This window comes from Colobus angolensis, unplaced genomic scaffold (genome assembly GCF_000951035.1).
Source record: "Colobus angolensis palliatus isolate OR3802 unplaced genomic scaffold, Cang.pa_1.0 Scaffold207, whole genome shotgun sequence".
NCBI lineage: Eukaryota > Metazoa > Chordata > Mammalia > Primates > Cercopithecidae > Colobus > Colobus angolensis.
This window is the reverse complement of record NW_012115233.1, coordinates 3,228,690-3,243,434: the sequence shown is the minus strand read 5'-3', so window position 1 is coordinate 3,243,434 and position 14,745 is coordinate 3,228,690. Positions and strand designations below refer to the sequence as shown.

The following is a 14,745-nucleotide window of genomic DNA, read 5'->3' as shown; positions in this document are numbered from 1 at the left end:
AAAAAAACAGAAAGAAAGAAAAAAGAAAGGAAAGAAAAAGAAAGAAAGAAAAAGAAAAAAAAAAAAAGAAATAGGAAGCTGTGCCAGGCATGGTGGCTCATGACTGTAATCCCAGCTCTTTGGGAAGCTGAGATGGGAGGGTCGCTTGATGCCAGGAGTTCAAGACCAGCCTGCTCAACATGGCAAGAACCCCACCTCTAAAATTAAAAACTAAAAACTAAAACAGAATGGGAAGCTGTGGAAAAGGGTGTCAACGGAGAATAGTTAATTAAATCTGGTGAATTATTTAATAATATCATGGAAAAATAACGTTTAATAATGATTTTAATAACATGGGCAAGTGTCCATACCATAAGGTTAAGTGTAAAATGCTGATTATAGAATTACTTTATCTCCACTAGGTTACAAATGAAGAGAAAAAATTTGGAAACATTGCTGGGGTTGTAACTGCCTTTTGGTTTACATTTTCTATGATAGAATCTAAGTTTCTCATTATGTGAAATTTTCATCATGTTGTTTTTACATAATCAAAAATCTTATTTTTTTCTCTCTCTGTGTGTGTGTATGTATGTATATATATATATATATATATATATGTTTTTTTTTTTGTCGTTGTTTTTTGAGATGGAGTCTCGCTCTGTCGCCCGGACTGGAGTGCACTGGCGCCATCTCAGCTCACTGCCACTGCTGCCTCCTGGGTTCAAGCGATTCTCCTGCCTCAGCCTCCTGAGTAGCTAGGACTACAGGTGCCCGCCACCACATCCGGCAAATTCTTTTTTTTTTTTTGTATTTTTAGTAGAGACAGGGTTTCACTGTGTTAGCCAGGATGGTCTCGATCTCCTGACCTCGTGATCCGCCCGCCTCAGCTTGCCAAAGTGCTGGGATTATAGACGTGAACCACTGCGCTTGGCCGTAAATGTGTATATATGTATATATGCCTATTGCATCAAATTGAATTTCTAAGTCTGAATACTGAAATGGATGTTCAACTTATAGGAAATATTCCTGGTGGTTGCCACCAGCTGCTGCTGAAGATATAATGTTCAAGAGAAGAGGAAGCAGAGATACATCCATGGATAAATGCTGATTAGGTTCAGTGGGGCAGGAAGGGGAATGAACTATTGAGGTGGGAAGGAGATGTCCAATCCCACATATGAGAAAGCGTGAAACTTCCAAGGGGACAGGCCCAGATGAAGGTGAGGCAGACAGAAGACTCCCATACTTAAATAAGAAGAAGTTGTCTGCCCTTGACCTCAAAGTAGGCCTGAGATTTCCAAGATGTTCCTGGGCCCCTCTCAAACCAGCGATTCTCCTGCCTCAGCCTCCCAAGTAGCTAGGACTACAGGTGTGCCCCACTACCCCCAGCTAATTTTTGTATTTTTTAAAAAATAGAGATGGGTTTTTGCCATGTTATCCAGGCTGGTCTCAAACTCTTGACCTCAGGTGCTCCACCCGCCTCAGCTTCCCAAAATGCTGGGATTACAGGAATGAGTAATGCCTGTAATTGCCATTGCACCTGGCCAGTAGTTACATGAAATTAAGGCTCGGCCTCCCAAAGTGCTGGGATTATAGGCATGAGCCACCGTGCCCGGTCCTTAACAGCCATGTCCTTTGAAGAATCTTCAGGATATGGGAAAATACTCAGGTTACATTCATTAAGTGCAAGAGGCAGCTTCAGAACATTCTAGATGATATGGAATGTATTTCGCAAAAGTACAAATACAGAGGCAATGGGCTTTGGGATAAAAGAAGGCTGGGGTCACAACCAGGCTCTGCTGCCTGCCTTTTGGCAAATTTTGCGATTGTCTGAACCTGCTTCTTAGGGCTGTTCTAATATTGCTGCCATTGGCCGGACTCTACCTATAGGCCAGACCCCACACTAAGGTCTTGATGTGCATGAACAAATCTAATGTCAACAAGAACAGAATGACACTGCTGGGATGAAATGAGAGCAGTCTGAGAACTCGCCGGAAGGGACCCAGCCTATGTCACACAATCCACGCATGATGGGAGGACTGGATGGGTATCCCAGAGGGCTGTCACAGGCGCAGGGATTATGGGTAGTTTGTTTATTGCTACACTTTTTAGTGTGCACAGCATTGCAACAATAAATAAGCACGGTCTTCTCAGTAAAGAAAAAAAACGTGATGTGGTGGGTGAGCAGGGATGGGGGTTGATGCCTTCAGACCTGGCATCACCTATTAATTCATTTCTAAAGACTCCAAGGCTATGAGTTCCCTCACAGAACTCGTTATGGGATGTATGGGATGCCTTTTACAGAAGTGGATTATTAGGTCAAATCCAAGGGTCATCCTAAAAGAGTCCCCAAGTCTATGTGCTCTTCCAGATACCCAAACTTCCTGGCATGGGGCAGCTGATGGAACAAGGCTCCCAGTCTTTTTTTTTTTTTTTTTTTAGTCAAAGTCTCCGTTGCCCAGGCTGGAGTGCAGTGGCAAAATCTCAGCTTACTGCTCTGCCTTCAGGGTTCAAGCAATTCTCCTGCCTCAGCCTCCCGAGTAGCTGGGATTATGGATTACAGGCATGCACCACCACACCGGGTAATTTTTGTATTTTCGGTAGAGATGTGGTTTTGCCAAATTGGCCAGGCTGGTCTCAAACTCCTGGCCTCAAGTGATCCAGCCACCTTGGCCTCCCAAAGTGCTGGGATTACAGGCGCGAGCTACTGCACCCAGCCAATGCGCTCAGTTTAAATGCACACCGCGCCACTCTCTAGCTGAGTCTCCTTGGACAAGTCCATTCATTCTGTACTTTGATGTATTGAACACAGACCTCTGTATGCCAGCCTTTGTGTCATGTGCTGCTGATACCCTGTGAGCACAGCAACACAATCCTCACCTCATGGGTTTATATTCTGGGGCAGTGGTTCTCCATCATGGCAATGGTGCCCCCATGGAATGCTGGCAATGTCTGGAGACATGTCTGGCTGCTCCAATTCAGGATAGGGGTCTTCCGGGCTTCTAGTGGGTAGAAGCCAGGAATGTGGCTAAACATCTTACAATTCCCTGGACAGCACCCACTGCAAAGAATGACCCAGCCCCAGATGGCGACGGTGCCCAGACTGAGGAGCCCTCCTCCATGGGTGTGACTCCTATTCTAGAGGGTCTGCGTTCTGGGTGTAGCTCAAGGTCTCTCAGGCGTAGTTTCCTCCTTCATATTATGGAGCCGATAACAGCTATTTTGCAGGATATTGTGGATGCTGACAGGTAGAAATGGAAAGGTATTGTGCCTGTTCAATAAGCCCGTGTTCAGTAAGGGACAGCATTTGCAGAAGTCATCTGGCCCAACAGCCACTCACTGCCTTCCTATTTTTATTTTTATTTTTTTGAGACAGTGTCTTGCTCTGCTGCCCAGGCTAGAGTGCAATAGCACAGTCTCAGCTTACTGCAATCTCTGCCTCCTGAGCTCAAGCGATTCTCATGCCTTAGCCTCTTGAGTAGCTGGGACCACAGGCATGTGCCACCATACCCAGTTCATTTTTGTATTTTTAGTAGAGATGGGGGTTTCACCATGTTGCTCAGGCTGGTCTCGAACTCTTGGCCTCAAGTGATCTGCCTGCCTCAGCTTCCCAAAGTGCTGAGACTACAGGTATGAGCCACCATGGCTGGCCTTACCCATTGCCTTCCTAGGAAGCATTTGAAGATAGAGGAAAGAGAAATGTCCCCAGATGCTTCTCATCGGGGCATCCCAAGAGCCTTTCCTTTTTGGCCCTTGTACATGCACAGGAGGGAAGTATTACGTAAAGAGGCCTCTGGGGTCCCCACGAAAATCTGCCCCTTTCCTAATCTCAGGACAAGAGGATGCATTTTACCTTCCTGAAGAAATTCCGGCTGGCAGTAGACTTGGCCATCTTCTTCCTTCAGGGCCGTGGCTGTTGTAGATGCCACTTTGATTAAATTTGAGCCCACTTCTGCATTCTGAAAAAATTCAGTTTTCAAAGAATAAAATAAAAACGTGTAATCCAGAGCAAACATTTGCTTTAGTGTATATATTTTTAAAAATGCTTGAATACATGTCATCTTGGTTTAGCCTCACATTAATCATAGGAAGCAGCTCTTTTCCTGTTGTTATTCTTAGTCTCGGTTTAAAAAATGAGGATTGGCCATTTAAGGTGACTCCTCCAAGGTCACATAGCTGGTAGGTGATAGGACTCTTTTCTCTTACTCTGAGCCTGCCTTATCCCTCACAGGGAAAATTAATGTGCTTCTAAGAGTAAGTTCTCACTTTTAAAGTACTAGATGATTCACCTATATAAAGCTGCAGCAGTCATTAAAAGGATGCTTCTAAAGACTTTACAACAACATGGGAAATGCTTATCACACAACACTGAGTAAAAGCAGCATCAGGACAAATTGCATATGCAGTCTGAGCTCAACCGCATTAAAAAAGTTACATTGAGAAGAGGCAGAGAAATATACTAAATATGTGTGTGTGTGTGTGTCTGTGTGTGTGTGAGTATAATTTTTTTTTTTGAGATGGAGTCTTGCTCTGTTGCCCAGATTGGAGTCTGGAGTGCAGTGGTATGATCTTGGCTCACTGCAACCTCTGCCTCCTGGGTTCAAGTGATTCGCCTGCCTCAGCCTCCCAAGTAGCTGGGATTACAGGCACATGCCACCATGCCTGGCTAATTTTTTGTATTTGTTAGTGGAGACGGGGTTTCATCATGTTGGCCAGGCTGGTCTCAAACTCCTGACCTCCAGTGATCCACCCCCCTCAGCCTCCCAAAGTGCTGGGATTTCAGGCGTGAGCCACCATGCCCGGCCTGAAATATACCAAATATTAAAAATACAACAGATGATGAGGATTATGGGGGACTTCAGTTCTGTTTTGTATGCCTCTCTGTATTTTCAGTATTTTCTCCTAGGAAAAGTTACCACTGCAGAAATGAAAACAAACATGCAATAAAAATTATTCGGTGGAAAAACAACCTTCAAGGACATTTCCTAGTCTCAATTTACAGTCAGATGTTGCTGTGTTCAGTATCTTGCTGTCATCAGTGTAAGCGAGGAGAGGGATTTAGCATGATTAAATATTTATCGAGCATCTACTACTCCCTGTTTCCCTCATGTACTAACCGTGGGACCTTGAGCAAGTCACGTGGCCTCTCTGTAGTTCTGTTTCCTTATGTGTATATCAATAGCATATGCATCTTTTGAGTTATTGTGCAGATTAAATGACATCATCTGTACCAATGATTCACAAGAATGCCTGCTTAACAGTAAGTGCTAGGTAAATGTCAGCTGCTTCTGTTGATGACATTGTTGTTGTTATATTGTTATTACTATCATTACCGTACTACTACTATTATCACTTATTATTATTATATTGCTGCCACCACTACTGGAGGTGAGTACAGGTTAGGCTCTAGAAGATATTGAGGAACGAGACAATGGAAGATTATTGTTATGGCTGACTTCTCATTTAAACTTTTCTCTACTTTCTGCGTTTTCCAAGATGGCTTCTATTTTATTTTGGGACAGGGTCTTGCTCTCTCGCCCAGGCTGAGTACAGTAGTGTGATTGTAGCTCACTGTAGCCTTAAACTCCCAGGCTCAAGTGATCCTTCCATCTCAGCCTCCTGAGTAGCTGGGGGACTACAGGCATGCGTCACCATCCTTGGTTAACTGTTGTGTTTGTTGTAGAGACAGGGTCTCACTATGTTGCCCAACTTGGTCTGGAACTCCTGGGCTCAAGTGATCCTCCTCTCTTGATCTTCCAAAGTGCTGGGATGACAGGCATGAGCCAGTACACCTGGCTCAAAAGGGCTTTTATAATTAAAACCAACCTATTTTAGGGATAGCAGCATTTGTGTTGGAGAGCATGAGAAGTTTACTGCAACTTAGCAGCTGAACCGCAAGGGTCCTCAGAAATTAGTTTAATTCAGTCTCGATTTGTAGAAGAAGTAACTGAGGCCTAGAGAAGGAACGGGACTGGTCCAAAGTCACAGGGAGAGAAGCAGAGCCTATACCTGGGGCCTTTACATTGATTCTTTGGCCCAGAAGCAAGAGCATTGCTGGTAGAGGGTGAAGGCAGTGCAAAGGCCCTGAGGCTGGCTCTTCTCCATCCCGGAAGGTCTAGGAAGAAACACCCCTTCCCTAACAACTCCATCGGAATCTGCAGTGTCTCCAAGGCACTGGCCCTGAGCTGTAATTATCTCCTTTATGAAACTCTTTTCCTTCTTTTAGCTTGTCTGCCCCATGAAGCCAGGGACCAGATTTTGCTCAGTGCCTGGCACCTAGTGCCCAGGAAGTAATTGCTGAATTAATGAGTGAATGCACAACTCAGTCAGCTTTTCTTTGGGCTGTCAAGGGGCAAGACATGTGTTTTGCAGGGTGACTGTAAGCATCAAATGAGAGGAAATGCAGAGACAAAGGAGCCCAGCACCTGGCCCTTTGGTGGCATCTTAGAAACATTTGGCTGAGTGCAGTGGCTCATGCCTGTAATCCCAGCACTTTGGGAGGCCGAGGTGTGTGGATCACCTGAGGTCAGGAGTTCGAGACCACCCTGGCTAACATGGTGAAACCCCGTCTCTACTAAAAATATAAAAATTATCTGGGCGTGGTGGCACGTGCCTGTAATCCCAGCTACTCAGGAGGCTGAGGCAGGAGAATCACTTGAACTTGGGAGGCCGAGGTTGCAGTGAGCCGAGATCGCGTCACTGCACTCCAGCCTGGGCGACAGAGCGAGACTGTCTCAAAAAAAAAAAAAAAAAAAAACATTCAATGCCTCTACCTGCATGGCTCTGCAAGCTGGTGGGAGGCCCTTTCTGGTACCTTGCTAAGCATGTGACGGCAACAGGCCTCTGGGCACGTTCCAGCCTTGATTCTTAGGGAGTTGGTCTGCACAGACATCTTATAACTCTAGCCCCAAACTGGTCGGACTGGTTAAGGAATAAACCGTGAATTTTTCCATCCACAGCAATAACAAACATGACTTGGCTGCTTTCGGTGGCCAGCATGCGCGGTTTTAGGAAGACATCACTTTCCAGCCAGAATTCAGCACCATCTTGCAAGCTTGCACTGAAATCCCTACACTTAAGGGAAATCCCACGAGAAGCAGTCATCACCATCATCCCCTAGAATGCTGTCTGCCCTATGAAATTCAACGCTGTGGTTTTCCATGCAGATTCGAGCAGACCTCCTTTCCTCAGAGCCAGCTTCCTCATCTGTGTAAAATCGGGGTAGTGGTTCATATTTTAGAGTGGTGCTGGGTGTAAGCGAAGTGGCTTCCACCTGCATCTGAGCATGATGTTAGGATTAAATTAAATAATGGTTGTGAAAAACAGGCTGGTCCAGAGCCAGACACGTCGTGCAGCCAGACGGGCATACATTCCAGTTGCAGCTCAAATCCCAGGGATGATTCTACAAAGTTGGGCAAGTTACTTTCTCATCTGTAGATGTGGGGGATCATAAATAACTTAGAACGTTGTGATGCAGATTAGCAAAGCATTTAACAGCCCCTAAATTTCGCAGGAGCCAGGAGGAGCGTACAAGTGGAGGCCCACCAACCTTCTATCTAAATACACCAAGCAAATTAAGTCAAACATCGTCTCTCTCCCTGTCTTGACACACAGCCCTTCATGATGGCGTGGAGCTGGCTGTCCCGAATGGCAACCACTAGCCATATGTAGCGATTTAAATTTAATTTAATTTAATTTTACTTTTTTTTTTTCTGAGACTGAGTCTCGCTCTATCGTCCAGGCTGGAGTACGGTGGCATGATCTCGGCTCACTGCAACCTCTGCCTCCCGGGTTCAAGCAATTCCCCTGCCTCAGCCTCCTGAGTAGCTGAGATTACAGGCATGCACTACAATGCCTGGCTGATTTTTGTGTTTTTGGTAGAGATAGGGTTTCATCATGTTGGCCAAGCTGGTCTTGAACTCCTGACCTTAAGTGATCCACCGTCTGGCTTAGCCTCCCAAATTGCTGGGATTACAGGCGTGAGCCACTGCGCCAAACCTTAAATTTAATTTTAAAATAAGCTTAAGTAAAATTAAAAATTCAATTCCTTAGCTCTGCCAGCCACATTTCAAGTGTACAATAACAACTCGTGGTTAGTAGCTACTGTGCTGGATAGACAGAATGTTCCAGCAATGCACCGTGCTGGTCTGAAAGGATGACTGTGAATTGAGAACCCAGGACTCCTTAGAGTTCTGAGCTGGAATGAGGCAGTCCCTGGCCCCTGGCTCCTTCCTGCCTTATCCCAGGCTCCGTCCCTCACTGCATGGGTACCCTAGCCAGCACAACCAAGGCAACAGTCAGCCCTGGCCATCTCGTGGGCCTGCGGCAGCAACAGCAGAGTGGTACAGTCTGCCCTTCGGAAGACGGGTATTGGAAGCAAGGCTAGGACCTTCAGGAGCTTCTGGGATCCCAGGTGTCCAGCGTATGGTTGGGGTGGGGGTGGAGGCACCCCTCTGGGTAGGCAGAATGCTTTGGCCCTGTGAACTCACCCTGTGGAGTAGGGGTCCTGCTGGAGAAAGAAAGGCTGGCCCACAGACCTCCTAAGTGCCAAACCCAGAGCAGGGGCCCCTCTTGCCAGGATCTAAGAGCAGAAAAGGCATTGAACACAGAGCCTGGCACCTAGCGAGTCCTCCATGAATGGTGGCTTCTCTTATTTGAGTGTCTGCATTTGTGCATTTGGAGAGAGAAATCAAACCCACTGATCCAGTCGTCAGAGCTACCCCTTCCAGGTCCAAAGTGTTTCCTCCTGTGAATGCCCCTTAGGCGTGGGTGCACACGAACCTAGGGCCTCACACAGTGCTCTTCAGGATGAGGGCAGGGCCAAGGTCCAGACGACCTGCCCTGCCCACACCCCTCCCAGCCACTCCCTGTCACTGCTGAGCCCTGCCTCAGGCACCCCCACACCTCCCTGTGTAAACAGGCCCACGGTGCCCACAGGCCCTGCCGGCCCCACCTTCCTTTGACCCCAGCTGGCCCCAAAGCAAGAGAATCTGGGGCATTCAGGACCTCCTGGCCTTTTAAATAGAATTTGCTATTGCCTGTTCTATGTGGGAAGTACTTTTCACTTGGGACGGGTTCCAAAGGCTAAAGGAAGATGCTGCGCCCTTTTGGAGACCTTGCTTCCCATTTTTCATGTATTCATCATTCATTCATTCATTTCAAGTATTTAAGAGCATCCTCTGAGTGCAGCGGATGAGCTGCTGATGAGACAGAGTCCCTGTCCTCCCAGAACTTAGGCTTGAACAGGAAGAAGGAAATGAACAAGTTACTTACACTTGAGATAAATGTTGACAAAGAGCTACAAGGCGCAATTAGAGGATACGGACTCACCTGCCGGGTCATGCTGCCGAGCCCTGACCTTGGAGGTTCTCTCCCATGGCTGCATGGCAGAACCGGGGATTTCTGAGACCACACCCGGGCCTGGGCTTCCTTGGTCTGGGCCGAAGCCAAGGCCCAGACATGGGGGTCTCAGGGCTCTCCAGGGGATCCCAATATGCAGCCAGCCAGGGGGAGCAGGAGTGTCAGCCCAGGAGGACAGAGTTGCAGATAGAGAGGACAGCAATGTCCTGCAAAGACCTCAGGCCCAGAGGGCATCTGAGTAAAGGCAACATCTTCCTGAAGTTGCTTCTCCAATAAACCTTTGGATGGGATGGAGCCAGAGCCGCTGGATCAGAGCATGTAAGGCTCGGTCCACCTGCTTGACTTTCTGATTTCAGTATGTAGGCGGAGCCACTTGAAAGTGCAATAAGAAGACATATTTAAGGGACAATAAGTAGCAATTAAAAAGCGTGGCAGGAGCTACCCATCCCGGGGCTTGCTTTCCTTTGCTAGTTCCAAAGCAGCAGATGGTTCACACAACAGCTTTCTTTTTTTGAGATGGAGTCTCACTCTGTCACCCTGGCTGGAGTGCAGTGGTGGGATCTCAGCTCAATGCAGCCTCCACCTCCTGGATTCAGGTGATTCTCCTGCCTCAGCCTCCCGAGTAGCTAAGATTATAGGCAGGGGCCACCACGCCGGGCTAATTTTTGCATTTTTAGCAGAGACAGGGTTTCATCTTGTAGGCCAGGCTGGTGTTAAACTCCTGACCTCAGGTGATCACCTGCCTGGGCCTCCCAAAGTGTTGGGATTACAGGCATGAGCCACTGTGCCTGACCACATGATGGCTTTTAAAGATACACAAGCTAACATTCTTAGCTTGGTTCCAAGGAAGCAAAGCACTCTCGAGTGTGATAAAAGGTTATAAAATCTTGCAGGGTGTGGCAGTGGGAAGGAGCGTGTTCCTCTCTGTGTACCATCCCTGGGCTGAGGTCAGCCTTGACACTTACTACCTTTGTGCCTTGTTATCCCTCAGTACTTCCTGGAACCAAGAGACAGTCTGAGGGGCTGCATTGTGGTGCTTCGGGGAGCAAGCGGTGCAGGGGTCCAGGGCTCGTGTGCTGATTTCATGGGACATGGCTGTTCATCCAATAGCCCTGAGTCACATGGGGGAGAAAATCAATGCCATTTTCCCTTCCAGTCATTCTGACTAGGTCAAGGAGAGTCTCAGTGAGGTGCCACGATGTCTTTAATGCCTAATACTTTTAAAACTTTGCTTTTTCACAGAGAGATCAGGTCTTGGCAAGCCACAGCCCTCTGGCTGGAGCTCAAGACCTCTGCTTTATTTCCATTATTTTATTCTTATGCTTGTCTTCTCTGTGCAGCAAGCATTGCCAGCTTTCTACTGGGTAGTGATGTGTTTCTTTTCAAATGAGTTAAGTAGAGAGTGAGTTGATTGAAATGAAAAAAAAAAAAAGGATTTTTAAATGTTAAGTAGAGGTGATATAAAATATGACAAAAACCATGGCAGAGATACACAAATGGCTATGGGTGGGAAAACGCTGGAGAGATGGGGGAGGACCCCAGCTTTGGAGTCAGACAAACCTAGGTTCAAACGCCAGCTCCCCTGCCTGCTGGCTGGGAGGGTGGCTGAATTCCTGCACTGAGAAACTGGGTCGTAAGGGTGGGAGAAGGCTCCCTGGATACTGTAGGACCATCTGCCAGGCCTGCAGAGCCCCAAGTGTGCACCATCTGAGGCTCTTTCCTAGGAGTTGGAGCTACTGGGGAGAATAGCAGAGTTCCTACTCCTTTGTAGTTACAAACAGGGGTTTAGGGCTGGCCACCAGGGCTCATGCCTATAATTCCAGCACTTTGGAAGACCGAGGTGGGTGGATCACTTGAGGTCAGGAGTTCAAGACCAGTCTGGCCAACATGGTGAAACCTCATCTCTACTAAAAATACAAACAAACAAAAAATTAGCTGGGTGTGCTGGCACGTGCCTGTAATCCCAGCTTCTTGGGAAACTGAGACAGGAGAATCACTTGAACCTGGGAGGCGGAGGTTGCAGTGAGCCAAGATTAAACAACTGCACTCCAGCCTGGGTGACAGAGCGAGACTCCATCTCAAAAAAAAAAGGGGGGGTTTAGAGACAGAGGGGGACAGGTTCCAGTCTTGGCTCTGCCACTCTGGGCTGTGTGACCTTGCCCACATTTCTTAACTTCTCTGAGCCTCAGTTTGTCCGTCGCCAAAATGAGGCTTCTACAGGAACGTTTCCCACAGGTTGTTTTGATCATAAGTGAGGTAAGAAAAACAAAATGCTCAGCAAAGTACCTGGCACGTAATGTGTATTTAGTCAATGTAAGCCATCAACATTTAATTGAATTGAATTTGGTTTCATTTAAATTAATTAAGTCGTGAAGTCAGTGAGTTCTGGAGCCAGAAGCCTTTGTAAGTCTCTGTAAGTCAAGCCCAGAGCCTTGGCCACATCACCCTAATTGGGGATAATGTCTGGCCTGGTGGTCATTCTTAGCACAAGAACGGAGCTTTTCAACATCAGGGAATTGTGTAAGCAAATGGTGATGAATCCCTGCCATGAACAATTAGGCAAATGTTTAGAATGATGTTTCAAAGAATATTTAATGTCATGGAGAGATGTTTAGATACATAAATAGGTAGAAAAGCAGTCTGGGCCAGGCGCGGTGGCTCACGCCTGTAATCCCAGCACTTTGGGAGGCCGAGGCAGGCGGATCATGAGGTCAGGAGCATCCTGTCTAACACGGTGAATTCCCCCATCTCTACTAAAAATACAAAAAATTAGCCAGGCGTGGTGGCGGGTGCCTGTAGTCCCAGCTACTTGGGAGGCTGAGGCCAGAGAATGGCGTGAACTCAGGAGGCAGAGCTTGCAGTGAGCCGAGACCGTGCCACTGCACTCCAGCCTGGGCAACAGAGTGAGACTCCATCTCAAAAAAAAAAAAAAAAAAAAAAAAAAGAAAAGCAGTCTGTAAGATAGTATGTACCTATTCAGCAATAAAAAGAAATGAAGTACTAGATGGGCGCAGTGGCTCACACCTGTAATCCCAGCACTTTGGGAGACGGAGGCAGGCAGATTGCCTGAGCTCAGGAATTCAAGACTGGCCTGGGCAACATGGTGAAACTTTATCTCTACTAAAAATACAAAAACGTAGTCAAGCATGGTGTCAGCCACCTGTAATCCCAGCTACTTGGGAGGCTGAGGCACAAGAATTGCTTGAACCTCGGTGGCAGAGGTTGCAGTGAGCCGAGATTACACCACTGCACTCCAACCTGGGTGGCAGAGCGAGACTCTGTTCCAAAACAAACAAGCAAAAACCACAACAACAACAAAAAGAAATGAAACACTGATATGGACTCCAACACAGGTGAGCCTTGACAACACTGTGCTATGTGAAAGAAGTCAGATACAAAAGACCATGTATTCTAAGACTCCATTTATATGTGATGTTTAGAAAGGGCAAGTCCGCTGAGACAGAGAGGAGATGACAGGTTGCCTGGGATGGGGAGGGGAGGACTAGGAGGTGATGGCTAAGGGGTATGGGGTGTGTTTTGGAGGTGATGAAGATGTTCTAAAATTTATTGTGGCGGTGGATGCACAACTCTGAAAATATACCAAAAGCCGTCAAACAGTTTAAATGGGCAAGTTAGGCTGGGCACGGTGGCTCACGACTGTAATCTCAGCACTTTGGGAGGCCAAGGTGGGTGGATCACCTGAGGTCAGGAGTTCGAACCCAACCTGACCAACATGGTGAAACTCTGTCTTTCCTAAAAATACAAAATAACTGGGCATGGTGGCAGGCACCTATGTAATCCCAGCTACTTGGGAGGCTGAGGCAGGAGAATCGCTTGAACCCCGAAGGTGGAGGTTGCAGTGAGCTTAGATCATGCCAGTGCACTGCAGCCTGGGCTACAGAGTGAGACTCTGTCTCAAAAAATAAATAAATAAAAGGACAAATAGTATGCTGTGCCAATTACATCTCAATAAAGCTGTTAAAAATTATGTACAATATGATTAAAAGGAAGAGTCTCACACACACACACACATAGAGACAGAGAGAGACTGGGAGACAAACATACATATCCACAATGATCATCTCAGGTGGTGGGTTTACAGGGATTTTTTTTTCCTTTTTTTTTTTTTTTTGAGACGGAGTCTTGCTCTGTCGCCCAGGCTGGAGTGCAGTGGCCGGATCTCAGCTCACTGTAAGCTCCGCCTCCTGGGTTCACGCCATTCTCCTGCCTCAGCCTCCTGAGTAACTGGGACTACAGGTGCCCGCCACCTCGCCCGGCTAGTTTTTTGTATTTTTAGTAGAGACGGGGTTTCACCGTGTTAGCCAGGCTGGTCTCGATCTCCTGACCTCGTGATCCGCCCGTCTCGGCCTCCCAAAGTGCTGGGATTACAGGCTTGAGCCACCGCGCCCGGCCTCCTTTTTACTTATCTATATTTTTTAAAGTTTTTATTATGAATCGGTACTACTTTGGGAAAAACAAGGAAACCTTTTTTTTTTTCTTTTTCAAGAACAGTTCATTTTCGATTTCAATGTCAATCAAATAAGGGCCAAAGTAACTTCCCACCTGGGCCCACATCTCTCTAGAAAGAAAAGGGACCTCCTTGGAAGCCATTACCTTGTCCGCGTGGAGGGGCACGGCAAACCTCCTGAGGGTGGGGACCGAGGTGAGCCTGGTGTTCTCCTTGAAGTCCTGGTTCAGGTTGGCCAGGTAGAAGAGCTGGTAGAGGCTGTTGTCCTCGTAGGCAATAACGTCAAACACGATGCAGCCGTCCTCTTCATAGGCGTTGACGTGATGGAAGACCACCATGGCGTCTGTGTAAAACTTGGTGTGCACAGGCTGCCTGGTCCTTTGGTCGATGATGTGGATATAAGTCTGAAAAAGGATGCACACCAAGGGCTCAGCTCACCCTCTCTCAGCCCGGCACTGTGGCGTCTGGGGACTGAACAAAACCCAGCTCCACCAGGCGCTAGGTTCGGGACCGTGTCCCCATTCTGCGTTCTGTGTCTACTCCACAACACCAGACAGGCAAAAGTGCCCCCCAAAATGAGAGCTGTTTATTGTATTTCCATGAGTGTATCTTTCACATGGAGAGGAGGGATGCTTTGGTGCCAGAGTCTTTGCAGTCACTAGGAGGGCAGTGTTTGGAGAGACTCTCCAGTGTGCATGGTCCCCTTGTTCCATTGTGCTGACATCCCAGCTCCCTGGCAATGACCAAGTTGGGGAGAATCTGCCAGGTGCCAGATCCCATCTAAGACTGGAACCTTGGCAGGGTACAGTGGCTCATGCTGTAATCCCAACACTTTGGGAGGCTGTGCGGGCAGATCACTTGAGGCCAGGAGTTAGAGACTAGCCTGGCCAACATGGCAAAACCCCATCTCTACTAAAAACACAAAAAATTAGCCAGGCATG

The 14,745-nt window shown here is 47.4% G+C and overlaps 1 protein-coding gene across 2 annotated transcripts in view; it reads right to left on the bottom strand.

Moving 5' to 3' along the window:
• Window positions 1-14,745, bottom strand: part of BCO1 (beta-carotene oxygenase 1) — a 48,983-nt gene that overhangs the window by 6,232 nt on the left and 28,006 nt on the right. For both annotated transcript variants that reach the window (XM_011942156.1, XM_011942157.1), the window contains 2 exons: window positions 13,951-14,208; window positions 3,830-3,935 (listed from right to left, as the gene is read on the bottom strand). In XM_011942156.1, coding sequence (XP_011797546.1) covers window positions 3,830-3,935; window positions 13,951-14,208 — 364 coding nt within the window. The remainder of the gene's footprint in view (window positions 1-3,829; window positions 3,936-13,950; window positions 14,209-14,745) is intronic.